The sequence below is a fragment of the Myotis myotis genome, unplaced genomic scaffold, assembly GCF_014108235.1.
Source record: "Myotis myotis isolate mMyoMyo1 unplaced genomic scaffold, mMyoMyo1.p scaffold_m19_p_62, whole genome shotgun sequence".
Classification (NCBI taxonomy): domain Eukaryota; kingdom Metazoa; phylum Chordata; class Mammalia; order Chiroptera; family Vespertilionidae; genus Myotis; species Myotis myotis.
In genome coordinates, this window is record NW_023416371.1 from 103,921 (window position 1) to 120,529 (window position 16,609).

The 16,609-nt window shown below is 49.3% G+C and overlaps 1 protein-coding gene across 1 annotated transcript in view; it reads left to right on the plus strand.

The window, feature by feature from the left end:
* MERTK (MER proto-oncogene, tyrosine kinase) overlaps positions 1-16,609 on the plus strand; it is a 100,036-nt gene that overhangs the window by 27,155 nt on the left and 56,272 nt on the right. Inside the window, exons 3-4 of the mRNA XM_036315859.1 lie at positions 6,276-6,376; positions 8,134-8,307. Coding sequence (XP_036171752.1) covers positions 6,276-6,376; positions 8,134-8,307 — 275 coding nt within the window. The remainder of the gene's footprint in view (positions 1-6,275; positions 6,377-8,133; positions 8,308-16,609) is intronic.

A 16,609-nucleotide genomic window follows, 5' to 3' on the forward strand; every position in this document is an offset into this window, starting at 1 on the left:
CAAATCATGATCCAAGAGAGGCCGTTTGTATGGGAAACCACTGGAAGTGGCTTAGGTGGGCCCCACGTTGGGTGGGACGGCGCCTCAGGCAATCACCAGGGTGGGGGAGAGCAGGGTTGACCCGGCTGATGGAGACTCAGATATGGCTCCCACCTGCTGGCTTTGTGAGGGAGAGTCCAGACAAGGAGCAGCTGCCTCTGCCAGCACTTCTGTCTGGGAGAAAGCTGCCTCTTCAGCTCTCACACGGATGCCAGACATTCAGTTCTTCCCTCCTTGTCCCTGCTGCCCCAACACTGGAGCACAGAGCGAGTGAGTCCTAGTAAGTCCATTGGTGGGTCCTTTTAAAAAGAATATCTGGGACTCCAGCAGCCCTCCATCCCACTCAGCCGCAATCCCCACTGGTTTTTACATCCAGAACTTATGGGGACTTCTCTTCCTGTTACTGGAATGTTGGGTTATGGTGCCTGCTGTGGGTCTGGGACCCCTCGCTCCTCAGGGGGGGACCTCCACATCCGAGATATCCCTCATGACTTTTATTCATCACAAGTGGGTGGGGGACCAGCCCGTTCCAGGTCTTTGCCCCTCTTACCAGTCACAATATGGCTTCTTCTGTATCTCTTTAGTTGTAGGACTTCTGTTCAGCTAGACTTCAGGTGGTTCTGAATGATGGTTGTTCTGCAGTTTAGTTGTAATTTTGATGTGGTTGTGGGAGGATTTGAGTACTTCATTTACCTATGCTGCCATCTTGACTGGAACTCTATGAGAAATTTTATAAGCATTTATTTGAGCCAAACTGGCAACATATACTGGGGAGCAAGATCTCAAATGATCCCAAGAATAACAGTTTTACAGCTCTTTTTAAGCATTTGAAATTAAGGAGGGAACAGAAGAAAGATTACATGAAGGCAGGGTGAGGTGGGAGAAACAAGGCAAGGATTGGATTACAGGACAGTTAACAAGATCATGTGTTCCCTTAAGGACAGTTACAGCTTATTTCAAAGGTGTGATAACCCAGCTGCACAGAAACAATAGACATGGCTTTCTTAAGACAAAGATAAAGCTTTTACAAAAAACGTTATATGCCTGGGGCAAGACTACCCACCATGACCTGCCAGTTAGTAGGAATTTAGAATCAGAACATCCTGTAAGGTTACTTTCCATAGTGTTAGGTTTTGGGCAGGTGATGTGAGCTGTGAAAGAATTCTCAACTGAGAGAAGAGATAGATAGATAGTTTATTTTACTTTCCCCAAAGGGAAAGGGCCAGTACATTGCTAATCAATGCAAGGGCAAGAAACAGAAGCTGCCCCCCAGGGACAGGAAGGGAGGGGGATTTTCGGGCTGCTGCTGTTGCTAGGTGAAATTGAGCATACATCAGAGGGGTTGACTTTATTAGTTCTTCAGGAGACAATCCGGGCAGCTGTCCTAGGGAGGGGTCTTACCAGTATGTTTCTAAAGCCTGTAAAACATTCTTAGAGCAAAAGTTATGAAGAGTTCAAAAAAAGGCTTGTTTGAAGAGGAGGGGGAAGGGAACTTTCTACTAATTATCCCTGGGTTGTATACCAGCAGGGAGGAAGGGTATGCAAGAATGTAGCCTTGAAAGTAGCTTATCTTGTCCCTCAGTTTGAACAGAGGGACTGTTGGACTCAGAGGAGCTAACAGTCTTGGGGTTTAATTGCCAGGTGCTTCCCACAAATTGTGGACGGCTACAGCAAAGAAAGGCCTTTTCTTCCATCCTAACATATAGGACCCCCCCCCCCTTTTTTTTTCTTCATCCACAAATGGCTGAAGACAGAGTTTGGATCATGTTCCTTCTGCCCCCCTTTTCTAGTCCTAACCTGAATTTTCCTCACTGGTCGGCTGAAGGTACTCCTAGACTTTTGCAGCCAGGGTGTGATGCTAACATGTTATTTGTGCCTGGTGGTTTCTGGGGCTCCCTGTGCCTCTGAACAGGTGTGCTCCACATCTGCCTTGAGCTGCTCCCTGGGGCCCTGCCCTGTATCCCTCTCTGCTTGTCACTTTCTCCCTGGTTGCCAACTCCCTGAGTCATCTGGCAAGCCTGCTGCTGCAGTGCTGCGGTCCCAGGCCCAGAGCCAGGTCTTCATAGGCACGGGTGTCCTCAGCCTGTCAGATCTTGTCATTCACTTGTAGAATCCCAGGCTTTGCCTGAAAAAAGTGACACCTCTTTTAAAGTGAACTTGTGAACTGTCTGGCAAGAACTTCTCTGCAGTAGCTGTGACCTTAGCTTCCCTTGAAAATGCACTAGATTGACTGGAGGTCTCAGGAGCCGCTGAAACCACTATGCACATTCAACCACTCGTTATGACTCACAATGGGCAGCACGCCACTCCAGACACACACTTCTCTCCCTCTTTCTTCAGCCCCTTTCTGTCACCATGACAGATGATCAGGGGAGCATCAGCCCCTTATTTGGAAATATTTGTCCTGTGAGATCTCTTTCTGTCTTTTATTGAGACATTCAGCTCCTGCCCCCAAACATGGAGAGATCTAGTCTTTACTTAATCCTGGGTCCTCCCAGATCCAATATTCACTCATCAGATGTGTTCCAGATTTAATGTTCTCCTACACAGCAGTGAGGGGAAAGGGGAAGAGAGTACACCTAAGTCAGTGGGGTGCCATTCAGATTGCCACATCAGGAAGTGCAGGTGACAGGTGACAGTCACACTCCTGGGTCCCCACTTCTGACTGACGCCACTCTTGACATGGAATTGAGTTGCTCTGTTTAGCATAAGCTAATAGGATTTGCAAAATGATTTTATTGGAGAGAAGTTATACATACATCCTATCTAATAAAAGAGAAACATGGTAATTAGCGTACGACCGCTACCCTTCCCATTGGCTAATCAGGGTGATATGCAAATTAACTGCCAGCCAAGATGGCGGCCAGCAGCCAGGCAGCTTAAACTGAACATGAGGCTTGCTTGCTTCAGTGATGGAGGACTGCAACGTTCCCCACCTGCCTTGCCGGCCTCTAAGCTTGCAGTTTGAAACATAGTTACAAATACAGAAGCTAAACAAAACCCCAGAAACCTGCTTTCAGCAAGCGGGGATCTCAGAGCTGGAGTTGATACAGAGTTTCGATTGTAGAACCCAAACAAACCAGATACCTGTTTTCAGCAGCTGAGGCCTCAGAGCTGGAGCCAGAGCTAAAGCTGGCCCAGAATAACAAAACAAAACAAAAAAAAAGGGAGCAGTTGGGAGCTTCAGTCCCAGCCTGAAAACAGCTCTCAGCCCCTCACCCAGACTGGCCAGGCAACCCAGTGGGGACCCCCACCCTGAAGGGTGTGTGACCAGCTGCAAACAGCCATCATCCCCTCATCCAGGCTGGCCAGGCACCCCAGTAGGGACCCCCACCCTGATCCAGGACACCCGTCAGGGCAAACCAGCCAGCCCCCACCCATGCACCAGGCCTCTATTCTATATAGTAAAAGGGTAATATGCCTCCCGGCACCGGGATCAGCGTGACAGGGGGCAGCGCCCAAACCCTGATTGCCCTGAGGCTCTGTGTGTGACAGGGGGCGGGGCCACAACCTCCCTATCTGCCCTGCTCTGTTCCTGACAGGGGAAGGTGCCCCAACCCCGTGATCGGCCTTGCTCTGTGCCTGATAGGGGGGAGCTCCCCAACCCCCTGATCGCCCTGCGGCTCTGTGTGTGACAGGGTGTGGCACCCCAACCCTCCCACCCCATGGGCCCTGCTCTGTGTGTGACGGGGTAGAGCCATAACCTCCCCATCAGCCCTGCCCTGAGTGTGACAGTGGCGATGCCCCAACCCCCTGATTGGCCCTGCTCTGTGGGTGATAGAGGGCGGCGCCCCAACCCCCCCCACCCCACGGGCCCTGCTCTGTGTGTGATGGGGTAGAGCCATAACCTCCCCATTGGCCCTGCCCTGAGTGTGACAGTGGCAGCACCCCAACCCCCTGATCGGCCCTGCTCTGTAGGTGATAGAGGGCGGCGCCCCAATCCCCTGATCCGCCCTGCTCTGTGTGTGACAGGGGGCGGTGCCCCAACTGCCCTATCGGCCCTACTCTGTGAGTGACAGGGGGGAGCTCCCCAACCCCCTGATGGGCCCTGCTCTGTGCGTGACAGGGGGGAGCTCCCCAACCCCCCTGATGGGCCCTGCTCTGTGCTTGACAGGGGGGAGCTCCCCAACCCCCTGATGGGCCCTGCTCTGTGCATGACAGGGGGCAGTGCCCCAAACCCCTGATTTGCCCTGCCCTGCTCTGTGCGTGACAGGGGGTGGCGCCGCAACCTCCCCATCGACCCTGCCTTGAGTGTGACAGGGGGCGGTGCCCTAACCCCCCAATCGGCCCTACCCTGAGCGTGACTGAGGGTGGCATCGCAACCTCCCAATCCGCCCTGCTCTGTGCATGACAGGGGGCAGCACCCCAACTCCCCAATCAGCCCTGCTCTGAGCCCGACCAGGGGCTGCACCTAGGGATTAGGCCTGCCCTCTGCCACCCGGGAGCAGGCCTAAGCCAGCAGGTCGTTATCTCCCAAGGGGTCCCAGACTGCGAGAGGGCACAGGCCGGGCTGAGGGACTCCCCCCATCCCCCTCGAGTGCACAAATTTTTGTGCACCGGGCCTCTAGTGTATATATATATATATCCTCACCTGAGGGTATTTTTCTACTGATTTTTAGAGAGAGTGGAAGAGAGAGGGAAACACAGAGAGAAATATCAATGTGTGAGAAACACATCGATTGGCTACCTCCTGCATGCGCCCCAACCAGGGCCTGGGTCTGGGCCGGGGAAGAGCCTGCAACTGAGGTACATTACCTTGACCGGAATCATACCCAGGACCCTTCAGTCCACAGGCCAAGGTTCTATCCACTGAACCAGACCGGCTAAGGTGAAAAGTTATATTTAAAATGTCCAGTGTGTGTTCTGACCCAAGGAGACTGTGGCTCCTCAAGGCCTGGATGGTGCTGTTCGCCCTAGGTGGCTGCTAATCATTGCCTAGGTCGGTGGGGGCCCCCTTTGCCCTTGCCTGCCCCCCTTTCTCTTTTGAGCTTTAAGCCTCGGCCTTTGACAGGCTGAGGGATGGGTTTTATTTTGCTTTGGATAAATAATTTGTATTGGGGTGCAGACTGCTAGGCAGGTGGACCCCGCCATGGTTTTCTCTTTTCCCCAGTGACATCTTTGCTGTGTCTGAGGAGCGGAGAGATCAGTGTCTTTGGGCCAATAGAGACCCCTCTGCGGGAGAGCATCTCCAAGTGTCCCTCCTCCCCTCACCCTTCCTACCCGGCCCAGTGCAGGTGTCATGTATGCTGAGCAGTTCCTGTTTGTAAACACGCTGGGAAGGTGGAAAGCAGGACTCTCAGTCTCTTAGAGCCAAGGCCACCTCTTAATGTCAGAGATTTTATAACATATTGTCCAAATGTAATACAAGAACAAAAGAAAGGTGATTTATAATAAAAGAATATGAATGTGAACTTGTTAAGTGGGGCATGGCCACACCAGGTCTGCAGAGACTTGCACCCTGTCTCCCCCGACTGCCCACCCCCCACATGGCAGTTGCAGATGCAGCCTGGATGTCAGTGATCCCTTTTCCAAATGGTGCAAAGTTCCAGACAGGCCAGGGCCATTGCTGCTCTCTCACCAGCCACCACCCACCCGCCCCCCATTTTCATGGTAATTACAGACCTGGGAAATTAGGTGGGTGTTAAAACCAGACAAAATACATGTGTGTGTGTAAAATGGAATGGGTTCCGGTCTCAGAAGGTCATTTGGGATATGGAACAGTTGCTTCTGGCCCCTAAAGGCCATGAGGCCCCCTAGTTATGATGACCACCCAAAACAAACTTACAAATTTGCGCTCCAATATAGAGGTTACCGTGGAAGTGAAGACAAGAACCAGCACAGAGTAATTTGTTTTAAAGACTTGGCCAGTGTGGCTGTAGGTGCCGACTGTGCAGTCTTGGGTCCCAAGGCAGTTTGGAGGCAGAATTCCTCTTCCTCAGGCGACCTCAGACTTTGCTCACAGGCCTTCAACGGACTGGATGAGGCCCACCCTCATTGTGGAGGGTCATCTGCTGTAGCCAGAGTCTGCTGATTTAAATTTAATCTCATCTGAAAAATACCTTCCCAGAAACAGCTAAAGCGGTGTTAGACCAAATATCTGGGCACCGCGACCTAGCCATGTCGATATGTGAGATTAGCATCACAGCATCTGACAGAGAAGCTGAAGAATGCTCTGTTTCTGTAGTAGAAGCTCGAAGGGTAGTCATCGTGCATATCTTCCTGTGTTTTCTCTGAAGCATAATGAGGGTGCAGCGGTCAGACAGTGGGGCGTACACCTGTAAGACGAACATAAACAGTGAAGAGATCGTGTCTGACCCCATCTACGTCGAGGTACAAGGTAAGTGCAGAGGCCACAGAGCGGCCAGTATTAACTGCTTTGCATATAACATTGCAGCTTGGCAGGCCCATTTATAACTCTGTGCAAACCTTGCAGACCTATAAGCACTGAAATTGTATGACTTCCTTGTCCTGAGGTTATTTACAGTTTTAAAAGTTGATGACTTTTTTTAGGAAGCAAATGCATTCCATTACCCGGCTCTTGGTACTGGCACCAGGTTCCACTCCCTGGCCAGGTGGCAATTTGCTTGTTACTCAGCATCTTGTCTTGTCTTGAGTCTGTGGGTGGTGAGACAGGGGGGAGGGGGGGTGTTTCCTAGAAGGGTCAGCAGCTCGGTCTGGGACTCCTTTCAGGGCCCTCGGTTTTGTCAGGTGTTGGTTCAGGGCAGTTCTGTGACAAGACAAGGCATGAGATGGGTTCAGTGGGGGTGAGAAGTGAGACATGAGATGAGGACAAGGCAGTCTCTCTACCCTAGAGGCACTTGAACTCCAGTGGGGAGTATGAGCTGATGCACAGGTGAGCCAGGCCAGGTGAGCCCAGTCCCTGGGTCTCCAGGTTCGGCAGTGGCAGGGCCTGGCAAGGAAGGCTTCAAGGAGGAAGCATCTTTATTGTCACCACCCCATTGGTCGCTCCCCACCCCCCAGGTGCTGCTTTCTGAGATCCCTGCATCCTCGCCTAGTTCTCTGAGGTTCCCCTGAGCAGACCATCAGAACACCTTTCTTTCCTACTTTCTCCTGACGCTCCTCATCACAGGCTGTAGAGCAGGTGATTAGCTTTCTTGGGACTTTCAATTGGAAACATCTTCCTCTAAAAGGCTCCTCTGCTACCCATTCTTTTGCAAACAGGAGCCTGGTGCCCACTAATGCTGCAGGCGGCCTGGGGGAGGCAGGCCCTCAGGAGTCTCTTTTATAGCTTTGTTCTCGGGTCCATCCCAGACTGGACAAGCTAGTATGTGTCAGCATGAATTGGGGGCGGGGCCTCCACTCTGGGTGTGTGTCGGGGGGAGGGGTCCTACATCTGCTGTTTATCTGGGAAAAATATTTAGAGGACATTTTATTTGTCAGAATCTCAGAAAAAATGCCCAGAGCAGGGACCCATTAGGTCCTAATGGAGTTTTACAAAACTGAAGCAGGAAAAAAATGTTTTGCATTTACCACTCCCACATCATTCCTGTAGGGACCAGTTCTGCGAGTTGGCAGCCCCAAAAGAACACAGTGTGAATGTGTGAGGACAGTTAGCTTCAGCTGATAAGTTTTTGGCACACGCCCCAAATAAGTGAGCTATTTGGGTTCCTCTGAGACATTCCTGAAGTGCCCTTCCTTATGGCCTTGATTCTGGAACAACAGTTGGAGATCTTGGCTGTGACTGTAACTGTGTCTACAGTGTTTTTCTGAGGCTGCATTTAGCCCTAGGCTCATGCACAGATTTTAAAGTTCCTGTCACCCATCTCAAAGCCTCACACACAGGCGATGGTCCTGGAAAGCAGGCAGACCTGTTTTCGTGGCGTGGCTTTTACTGTTTATCTGGGTGAAGAAGACGGAAAACCTGCCAGCCTGCCCCAGTGAGCTGGAGCCGGACTGTAGATCATCAGCCTGTCCTCTTTCTCACCCAGCTTTCAGGGGAGACCTGGCCTTTCCGACCTGAGATGGCGTAGAAAGCAATCTCCTGTGACCAAGGTCTAGTAGTTGCCATTCCCCTCAGGCTGTGCCTTTGCTTGTGGGTTTGAAACATTCCTTCCCTTAACCCTTCCTTTGCAGGACTTCCTTACTTCACCAGGGAGCCCGAGAGCATGAACGTCACCAGAAACACCGCCTTCAACCTCACCTGTCAGGCTGTGGGCCCGCCGGAGCCCGTCGGCATTGTCTGGTTTCAAAACAGCAGCCGTGTGAGTGAACAGCCAGAAAGATCCCCGTCTGTGCTGACTGTCCCTGGTGAGTCTGTGCCGATTTCTTTGTTTCCTCTCTAGTAGTGGGAGGGAGCACACGTTTGCTGAGCACTGCTGTGCACCAGGAGGAGGAAGACTGGTGTGGCAGCCAGGGGGCGGGGGCGGGGGGGGAGGCAGTAGATGGGGAGGCAGGCAGGAGTCTCGGGGGGAGAGTTCCCAGGTCAGGGGTGGGAAGTGGCTGAGTGCACTGCGAGGGTGTCCGTGGTTCAGGTAGGGAAGCTGGTGAATGCCCCAGGCGGGGCAGCGGAGCCGGCTCACACCTCCCACAGCAGCTGTGGCCTCGCTGGACAGCAGGTCTGGCACTTCAGGAACCGCTGATGTGAAGACTCAGTGAGGTTTGACAGCCCCCGGCTTTAGCACCATCTGTGTGATGGTGACCTCAGGCTTTGCTTCTCCCTGGGTCATGGCGGTTGTTGTGGGTTGTTGTGGGCAGAGTGAGTCATCGTGGGATTGTGGCTGATTGGCAGTCAGGCGTCACCTTGATTTCTATCTGAATGGAAGTGCCTGATTTTGTTCCAGTGGCTCTGACCATGTTCTAGACTAGAGTCAGCACCTTTGGTGTTCCTTTGCCGCGAAAGCCAGCGGGCTCCTCTCTGCTCCTCCCATTGCGTCTTTCAGCAACATGGGGCCAGGGAGCCCTGCTTGCGGAGAGGGGAGGAGAACCTTTCCTCTGTCCTCAATAATAATCTGGTCTAATAACCAAATAGTCATGAGGCCCGTTAGCAAAAGAACATGACCAAGTTTAATACATACATATGGGAGCCGGCATGCATGAGAGTCAGAGACCCCACAAGCAGGAGGTTCCGAGACTGAAAGGGAACACAGGTATATAGACATCCTGAACAGGGACGAGGTGAGGTGCCTCGGGGTTTCAAAGGGCCGTTGCAGGGAGAACGCATGTTCAGGAAAGAGAGTTTGTCCTGGCATATAGATAGGTCAGAAGAGGTGGTCTCTGATCGGCTCTTCTTATGGGCAAGGCCCCTTATTCAGGTTTTCTAGGTAGTGAAGGGAGGGGCAGAAGCTTCTTTTGATCCCATTGCTAAAGTTGTCTTTAGCTGAGAACAATATGCATACCCAAAGGCACACCTTGGGATGACTCGTTCTGAACCCCCCGGCTGGCCCCTAATCCTTCCTTTCTTCGTGCATTCAGGACTTCTGTGTGCAGAGGGCGTTCCGGGCCCTGAGAATGCGGTGGGTGCTTCATCGCACCTCACTGCTCCTTCTGTGCCTGTGGCAGGAGTTCTGAAAGGGTGGCGCCCTGGTGCTCAGTCCCGGGTCCACTTCTGTTCCCTCTGAGAGATGTTCCCGCGGCCCCTGGCTTTAGCACCGTCCATGTGATGGGGACCTCAGACTTTGCTTCTGCGCCCAGGCCTCTCTCCTGAGCTCCAAGCTCACGTAGCCAACTGTCTCCTTGGCATGTTCACTTGCTGGCTAGGTGCACATCTTAAAATGAAATTCTTGATCTTTCCCCAGATTTGTTCAGCCCCGAATTTCTCATCTTAGTAAGTGATACCACCATTTGCCAGTCCTTCCTTTTTCTCATTTTTCACGTGAATGCATCAGCAAGTTCCATCAGTGTTGCTTCTAAGGTACATCCAAAATGGTCTTTTCATTGTCCCTGCTGCAATGTCGTGGTCCTGTAACCACCAGCCCTTGCCAGCTCCACTGCAGGAGCCTCCAAGCTGGTCTCATTGCTTCACTGGTCCTCACTCTAACCCTTCTTCCTGGTGGCAGACCCTGTCACTTGCCTGCTGGAAATCCTTCCGTGACTTCCTGTTGTCTTAGACGGTTGCCCAGAGCCCTTCTTGCCTCCACCCAACACTGCAACCCACCCCATCCCACTCTCTTTGCTTGCTAAGCACCGGTCACACTGGTTGCCTTTCATTTCCTCAGACACATTTCCTCCTTCTTGCCTGAGGACCTTTGCCCTCTCTCTTTTGTCCGCCAGGGTTCTTCCATCTGCCCTTTGGTCCATGACACAACTCAGATATCACTTCTTCAGCGAAGCCTTCCCTGGTCACTCTGCACTAGTAGGTTTTTGCCACCTTTTTATTGACTCCCAGTCACGAATTATTGTGGAATTTCTTGCATAATAAGAAAGTACTTGTCAGTCTATAATGACCCTGTTTATTGATGATGTCTTCTTAGAGAACATGTGCTCGGTAAGGACCAGGTCTTGGTCTCTCCCAAGGCAATGCCTGACCCCGTAGTAGTAGTCACTAATATTCATGGCAAGAATGGATCAGCAAGTGAATGCCAGCCCCTGGGGTTGTCTCTGAATCACTTTTCTGACTCCTGACTCCACCTGGAGTATTATGGTTCTCTGTCTTCTACAGCTGGGCAGGAGTGCATTATTTTTTACTGCTGACAGTGCTCTGTTGTATGAAGGTGCTACACCGTGTTATTATCCATTTGTTTGTTGAACATTTGGGATGTTTATGGCTGTTGGCTACTGTGAATAAAGCAGCTATGAATATTTATGTGCAAGTCTCTTGGGGAACATATATTTTTATTTCTCTTGGATAAATAGCTGAGAGAGCAATGGCTGAGTTGTTTGTAAGCATGTGTTTAAGTTTTAAAGAAACCAAGACTGCCCTAGTTGGTTTGGCTTAGTGGATAGAGCGTTGGCCTGAGGACTGAAGGGTACCAGGTTCGATTCCAGTCAAGGGCACATGCCCAGGTTGCGGGCTTAACCCCCAGTAGGGGATGTGCAGGAGGCGGCCGAGCAATGATTCTCTCTCATCATTAATGTTTCTCTCTCTCTCTCCCTCTCTTAAAAATAAAAATATTTAATAAAGAAACCAGGACTCTGTTTTCAACAGGGTTGTACTGTGGTGCATTCTCCACTTTTCGGTTGCTCCATCCACATTCTCCCATCACTTGATAGTGTTCGTCTTTGTAGTTTTAGACATTCTAATGGATGTGAAATGGTAGATTATTGTGTTTTCATTTGCACTTCATTCCTCTGATGACTAATTTTGGATTAGATTTAGAGAAGACTTTGTTTTTATCCTTTTTGATGAAGACCAACTTTGGGCCTTTTGCCTATTTCCATATAAATCTTAGAATCAGCTTGACATTTTTTACAAAAATTCTGCTGTGATTTTTGTTTGCAATTGTATTGAATTTATAGATCGATTTGGGGTAAGATGACATTTTACTAATATTGAGATGTCCAATTCATGAACATAGTCTGTCCATTTTTTTAGGTCTTTAATTTCTCTCAGTGTTTTGTTTTTTATAGTTTTTGGGGTAGGGATCTTAACGTCATTTGTAAAATTTAGTTTTAAATATTTTCTGGCTTTGATGCTGGCAAATAGCCTATTTGATTTCATTTCCCATTTGTTCTCTATTAATATCTAGAAAATAAATGGACTTTTGTGTGTTGATCTTATATTTACAACCTTGCTACATTCACTTATTAGTTCTGAGTTTTTGTTATTGTAGAATCCTTGGATTTTCTAGAGATGTCACCTGCCAATAGACACAGTTGTACTTCTATTTTCCCGGTCCTTAGCCCTTTATCTCTGTGGCTTATTTCCTGTTTCCCTGGCCAGGACCTCCCCAGCATGTGCTGCATGGAAGTGGTGACAGTGGACATCTCTGCTTCCCAGGACTGAGTGGTCTTAACTGCGGGTAGATGCCCTTCATTTGGGCCAAAGACGTTTCCTCCTATTACCAGTTGTCTGAAAAAAAATTTATTGATTGATTTGTTAGGTTAGATGGCTCAGGAGGCGGCGTAAGAAATAAAGAGTTGAGTGAATCAGAAAAGAAAAGGAAAGGAAAGGTTTATTGCGTCCCCGGGAGACTCACGTACCCCAAATACAGGGCATGTGGATTCACGCCAACAGGGAGGGGGGCACTTTTTTTATACTGGTTGGGTGAGGGGCGGGGACATGAGCTGAGGTATTCAGCTGAGGAAGTTCCCGCTGCAGGGGGGCAGCCAGGTATTCAGGAAGGAGTCAGTGTCTGTGTGGGGGTCGTGTTGATTCAGGGAGAAGCCAGTATCTGTGTCTGTCAGGCTGATCTGTTAGAAATGCCAGGGGGAGTCCATTATCTCATCACACGTCTGCATGTATCCGATCCTGGGCTCTCTCCGACCTAACATGATTGACTTTAGATGAGGGGCTGGTGGGGGGAGAGATCACTTTGTTGTTCCACTTATTTATGCATTCATTAGTTGATTCTTGTATTTTTATATGTGCCCTGACTGGGGATCAAACCCGCAACGTTGGCATATCTGGATGATGCTCTAAGCAACTGAGTTACCCCACCAGGGCATAAAAATTTTACTTTTATCATGAAGGGTGTCAGATTTTGTCAAGTTTGTTTTCTGCATCTACTGAGATGCTTGTGTGGTGTTTTTTTGTTACTCTCTCAGTATAGTAAATTACGTTGATTTGCTTTTCAAATGTCAGTTTTGCATTCCCGGGATAAACTTGGTCATGATGTATTTTGGTGGATTTGACATTGCGTGAATGACTTTCGAATTTTTGTTTTTTTCTGTTTCACCCCCAATCTGGAGTAACACTGATTGGATAGACAGCTCTTACTTCTGACGCTGACTACTTAGAGTGCACACTGCGCAGGGTCAAGTCCTCCACAGACTACCCTCACTTTACATGCCAACCACAAGTCTGGGGTGCCAGTGGTGTCCCCAGGCCCCTCCACTTCCTGCTGACGGCTATAAATGTGGAAGTCCCCATGACCACCTCCAGTTGGGTAATTTGCTAGAACAGCCCAGTGTTAATGTATGAAAACATTCAAACTTGTAAAGAATTGTTGTGAGTTTATTTGAACCAATCTGTCAACAATTTCCGGGAAGCAAAATCACAAGATATTGGGATAATGCTCTGGAGAATGGTGGTTTTCACCTATTTTTATAAATTACCATCAAAGGTGGATATGTAAGTGGGTTACATTAAATCCATTGGTGATAAGTTGGGGAGTGGGAGAAAGCAAAGAGGGGAAACCTCTGGGTTTGGATCAAAAGTAAAATGATAGACACAGGCTTCTTTTACATAGTTAACAGTCAACAATTAACATGATAACAATAACAATGAGGGAATTTGTGGTCTCAGCCCTGGCGCCATTTGCTGTGCTCTGTGGGATCTGGAAAAAGGGAAGTTACAAGTTACCCTGACATTCCACAGGTATGTTGTTATTTTAGATGCAAAAAGACAATAGGCTCAATAAAGATTGAAGTTGATCTTGTCAGGGAAGATACTGGCCTACCCACTATTAACTGCTTTTTAATTAAAGGTTTTAATTTCAGACCATCCTTTGCGGTTTCTCTAGGTTTTTAGTTTACAAGTCCGCCACGCAGGCCTTCCCTGAGTTAGTCAGGTTAACATGTGGCCCCTTTTCTGTCCACACCAGAGAACTCAGAAAGTGCTAAACTAACCATTACACTTTTATTACCAAGGATGCACACAGGGTGAGGTCTGTGAGGGTCCTCCTGGAACTAAGGTGTGTCTCCCTCCAGCATGTGTGTGTGTTCACCTAACAGGAAACTGTCCTGAGCTTCAGGGTCCAGAGATTTTGTTGGGGTTTTGTCACATGGGCACAAGTGATGAAACCATTGGCCATGTGACTGAACAGTTTCAGACCTCCCTCTGCTCCCTAGGGGTTGGAGGTTGGGCTGAGATTCCCAACCCTCTGGTCAAGTGGTCAGTCATTCTGGTGACCAGCCCCATCCTAAAGCTATCTAGGGACCCACCATGTGTCACCACTCCTGTCAGGGAATTCTAAGCAACAAAAGCCAGTCAGTCGAATTCTTTATGGTAAAAAAAAAAAAATGCCTATGTGGGAAATTGGTTTATGAGTTGTTTTTGTAATGCCAATTTAGGTATGTGGGTTTGTTTACCTCACAAAACTAGTTAGGACTGCTCCCCCCTCTCTTTTCTGAAAGCATTTAGTCACATTGGTATCACTTTGAGAAGACATTCCTTGAGGTTGAAACAGCCCCGGTGAGGTTGGGACGACCCCGGTGAGGCTGGGATGGCCCCGGTGAGGCCGAAACGACCCCGGTGAAGTCGGGATGGCCCCGGTGAGGTTGAAACAGCCCCAGCGATGCTGAGAGGGCCCCAGTGAGGTCGGGACGCCCCGGTGAGGCCGGGACGCCCCGGTGAGGCCGAAACGGCCCTGGTGAGGTTGGGACGGCCCCGGTGAGGCCGAAACAACCCTGGCGATGTACGGCACCGGCAAGGTCGAGACGGCCCCGGTGAAGTTGGGATGGCCCCGGTGAGGTTGGGACGGCTCCAGTGAGGTCGGGACAGATAATGGGGACCAGTATAGACTGATGAACAGGGGTAGATGCAGAGGCAGAGCAGCATTGAACAGACTGTCAAACTACAGTGGGAAGCCTGGGGAGGGTTTGAGGGGGGCGTGTTAAGAGATTAACCGAAGGACTTATATGCATGCATATAAGAATAACCAGTGGACACAAGACACTAGGGGGTAGGGGCCGGGGGAATGTCAAGGGCGGGGGAAAGGAGACATATGTAATACTTGTTGTGCCCAGATTTCAAGATCCCCAAGAAATCCACACCAGGGAGCCAGCCAGTCCGATGCAAAAGCAGAGGGTCCTTTATTGAGCTAGCTTGACTCCCCCTCCTGGCCGACGCAGCCACCGGAAGCAGAGTGAAACCCGTGAGAGAAACAGGGTTTTAATAGGGGGTGGAGTGAGGGGAGGGGAGCTGACTGTGGGCCCTGCCGATTGGCCAGGCGCCAGTTGGGTCTTCTTACACAGGATGTGGTCATCTCTATGGCGCGCACGTCCCTTGATTGTCATTGGTTAGTTTAAAGAAATCCCAGGCGTGGCCAGCAGAGGCCTGGGCTTCCGGGAAGAAGGTACTCTCCTGAGCACATGGCGGCTGCCCCAACATGGAGGGTACGGGGCAAGATGGAGGGCATAGCCCTTGCCCTTTCAATACTCTTTGTAATACTTCAAGAAATAAAAATTATTTTTTAAAAAAAAAAAAAGGTTGTGCTTAGCACATAGTAGGCCTTGAATGTTTATAAGGTGAATGAATAAATAAAAGGGATTTCCCTCTCACCACCTTTTAAAAAAAAAAAAGACATTCCTAAGGTTCAGTGGAAGCTGTAACCGCCTGTGTTTTGGACACTGTTTCTGTAATGCAAGCCATAGGTTAGTATATTGGTTAATGTTGAGTTTGAGGCTCATTGAAATCCCCAGGTCTTTTTTCTCATTAAATTGCCGCAAAGCCAAAGCTCTCCAGCTCCTTGCCTATTTGTTTTTGAAGTTGCATCCTTTACCTAATAAAAGTTTAACCCACTGTCCCAGCCTACTGAGCCCATTTCCAACCTCGATTCATTGGATAAGCAGATTTTCTCTCTGCTTGGTGCCAACTGCCGTTTTGTTGTTGATGGAAATCTAGATTCTGATCTAACCGAGAGCAAAGCCAGAGGCCTGTTAATAAAGGCAGCCCCTGAGTTGACCTCAGTTCATTCAGTCAGTTCTCTTGGCTACTGTTCAACCCATGATAAGCCTGCTGACTTTTATTTTTTCCATTTATGTCTCCATCTTGTGTTCTGAGACATTCCTTGATACATCAGCCTAATAACTGTCCACAGAAAGACTGGAAATCAGTTTGGAATTCGTTTTGAAATCAGGCCTGATTATTGGTGGTGAGCTGAACTCCTGGATAAGATAGTTTTCTGCATCCCTATAGGCACCAACTTGATACCCCCTCTTTTTTAAAAAAAATCTTTGTTGTTGAAAGTATTACATATGTCCCCCTTTTCCCCCATTGACCGCTTCTAGCCTGTCCCCATACCCCGAACCAGGCCTTCCCCACCCTATTGTCTGTGTCCAGGGTTATGCATATATGCATACTAGGTCTTTGGTTGATCTCTTTCCACCCACCCTCCCATCCCCACCTTCCCTTTGAGATTCGACAGTCTGTTCCATGCTTCTGTGTCTCTGGTTCTATTTTGTTCATTGGATTCCACATATAAGTGAGATCATGTGATATTCGTCTTTCTCTAACTGGCTTCTTTTACTTAGCATAATACTCTCCATGTCCCTCCATGCTGTCTCAAAGGGGAAGAGATTTTAAGTTTTATTGTGGATTTCTATCTCTCAGTGATTCGGTACTTACCAGAATCAATCTCATTTTCCTTTTGAAAATAGGACAGACTCTGTCCATCTCTGTTTATGTAGAACTTTTCTTCTTCTGTGTGTTTTCACAGAAGTTAGATGTGTGTTTCTGTAATAACATCTGCATATTATCTTAACACCAAAGGCCACGTGTAATTTGTCTCAG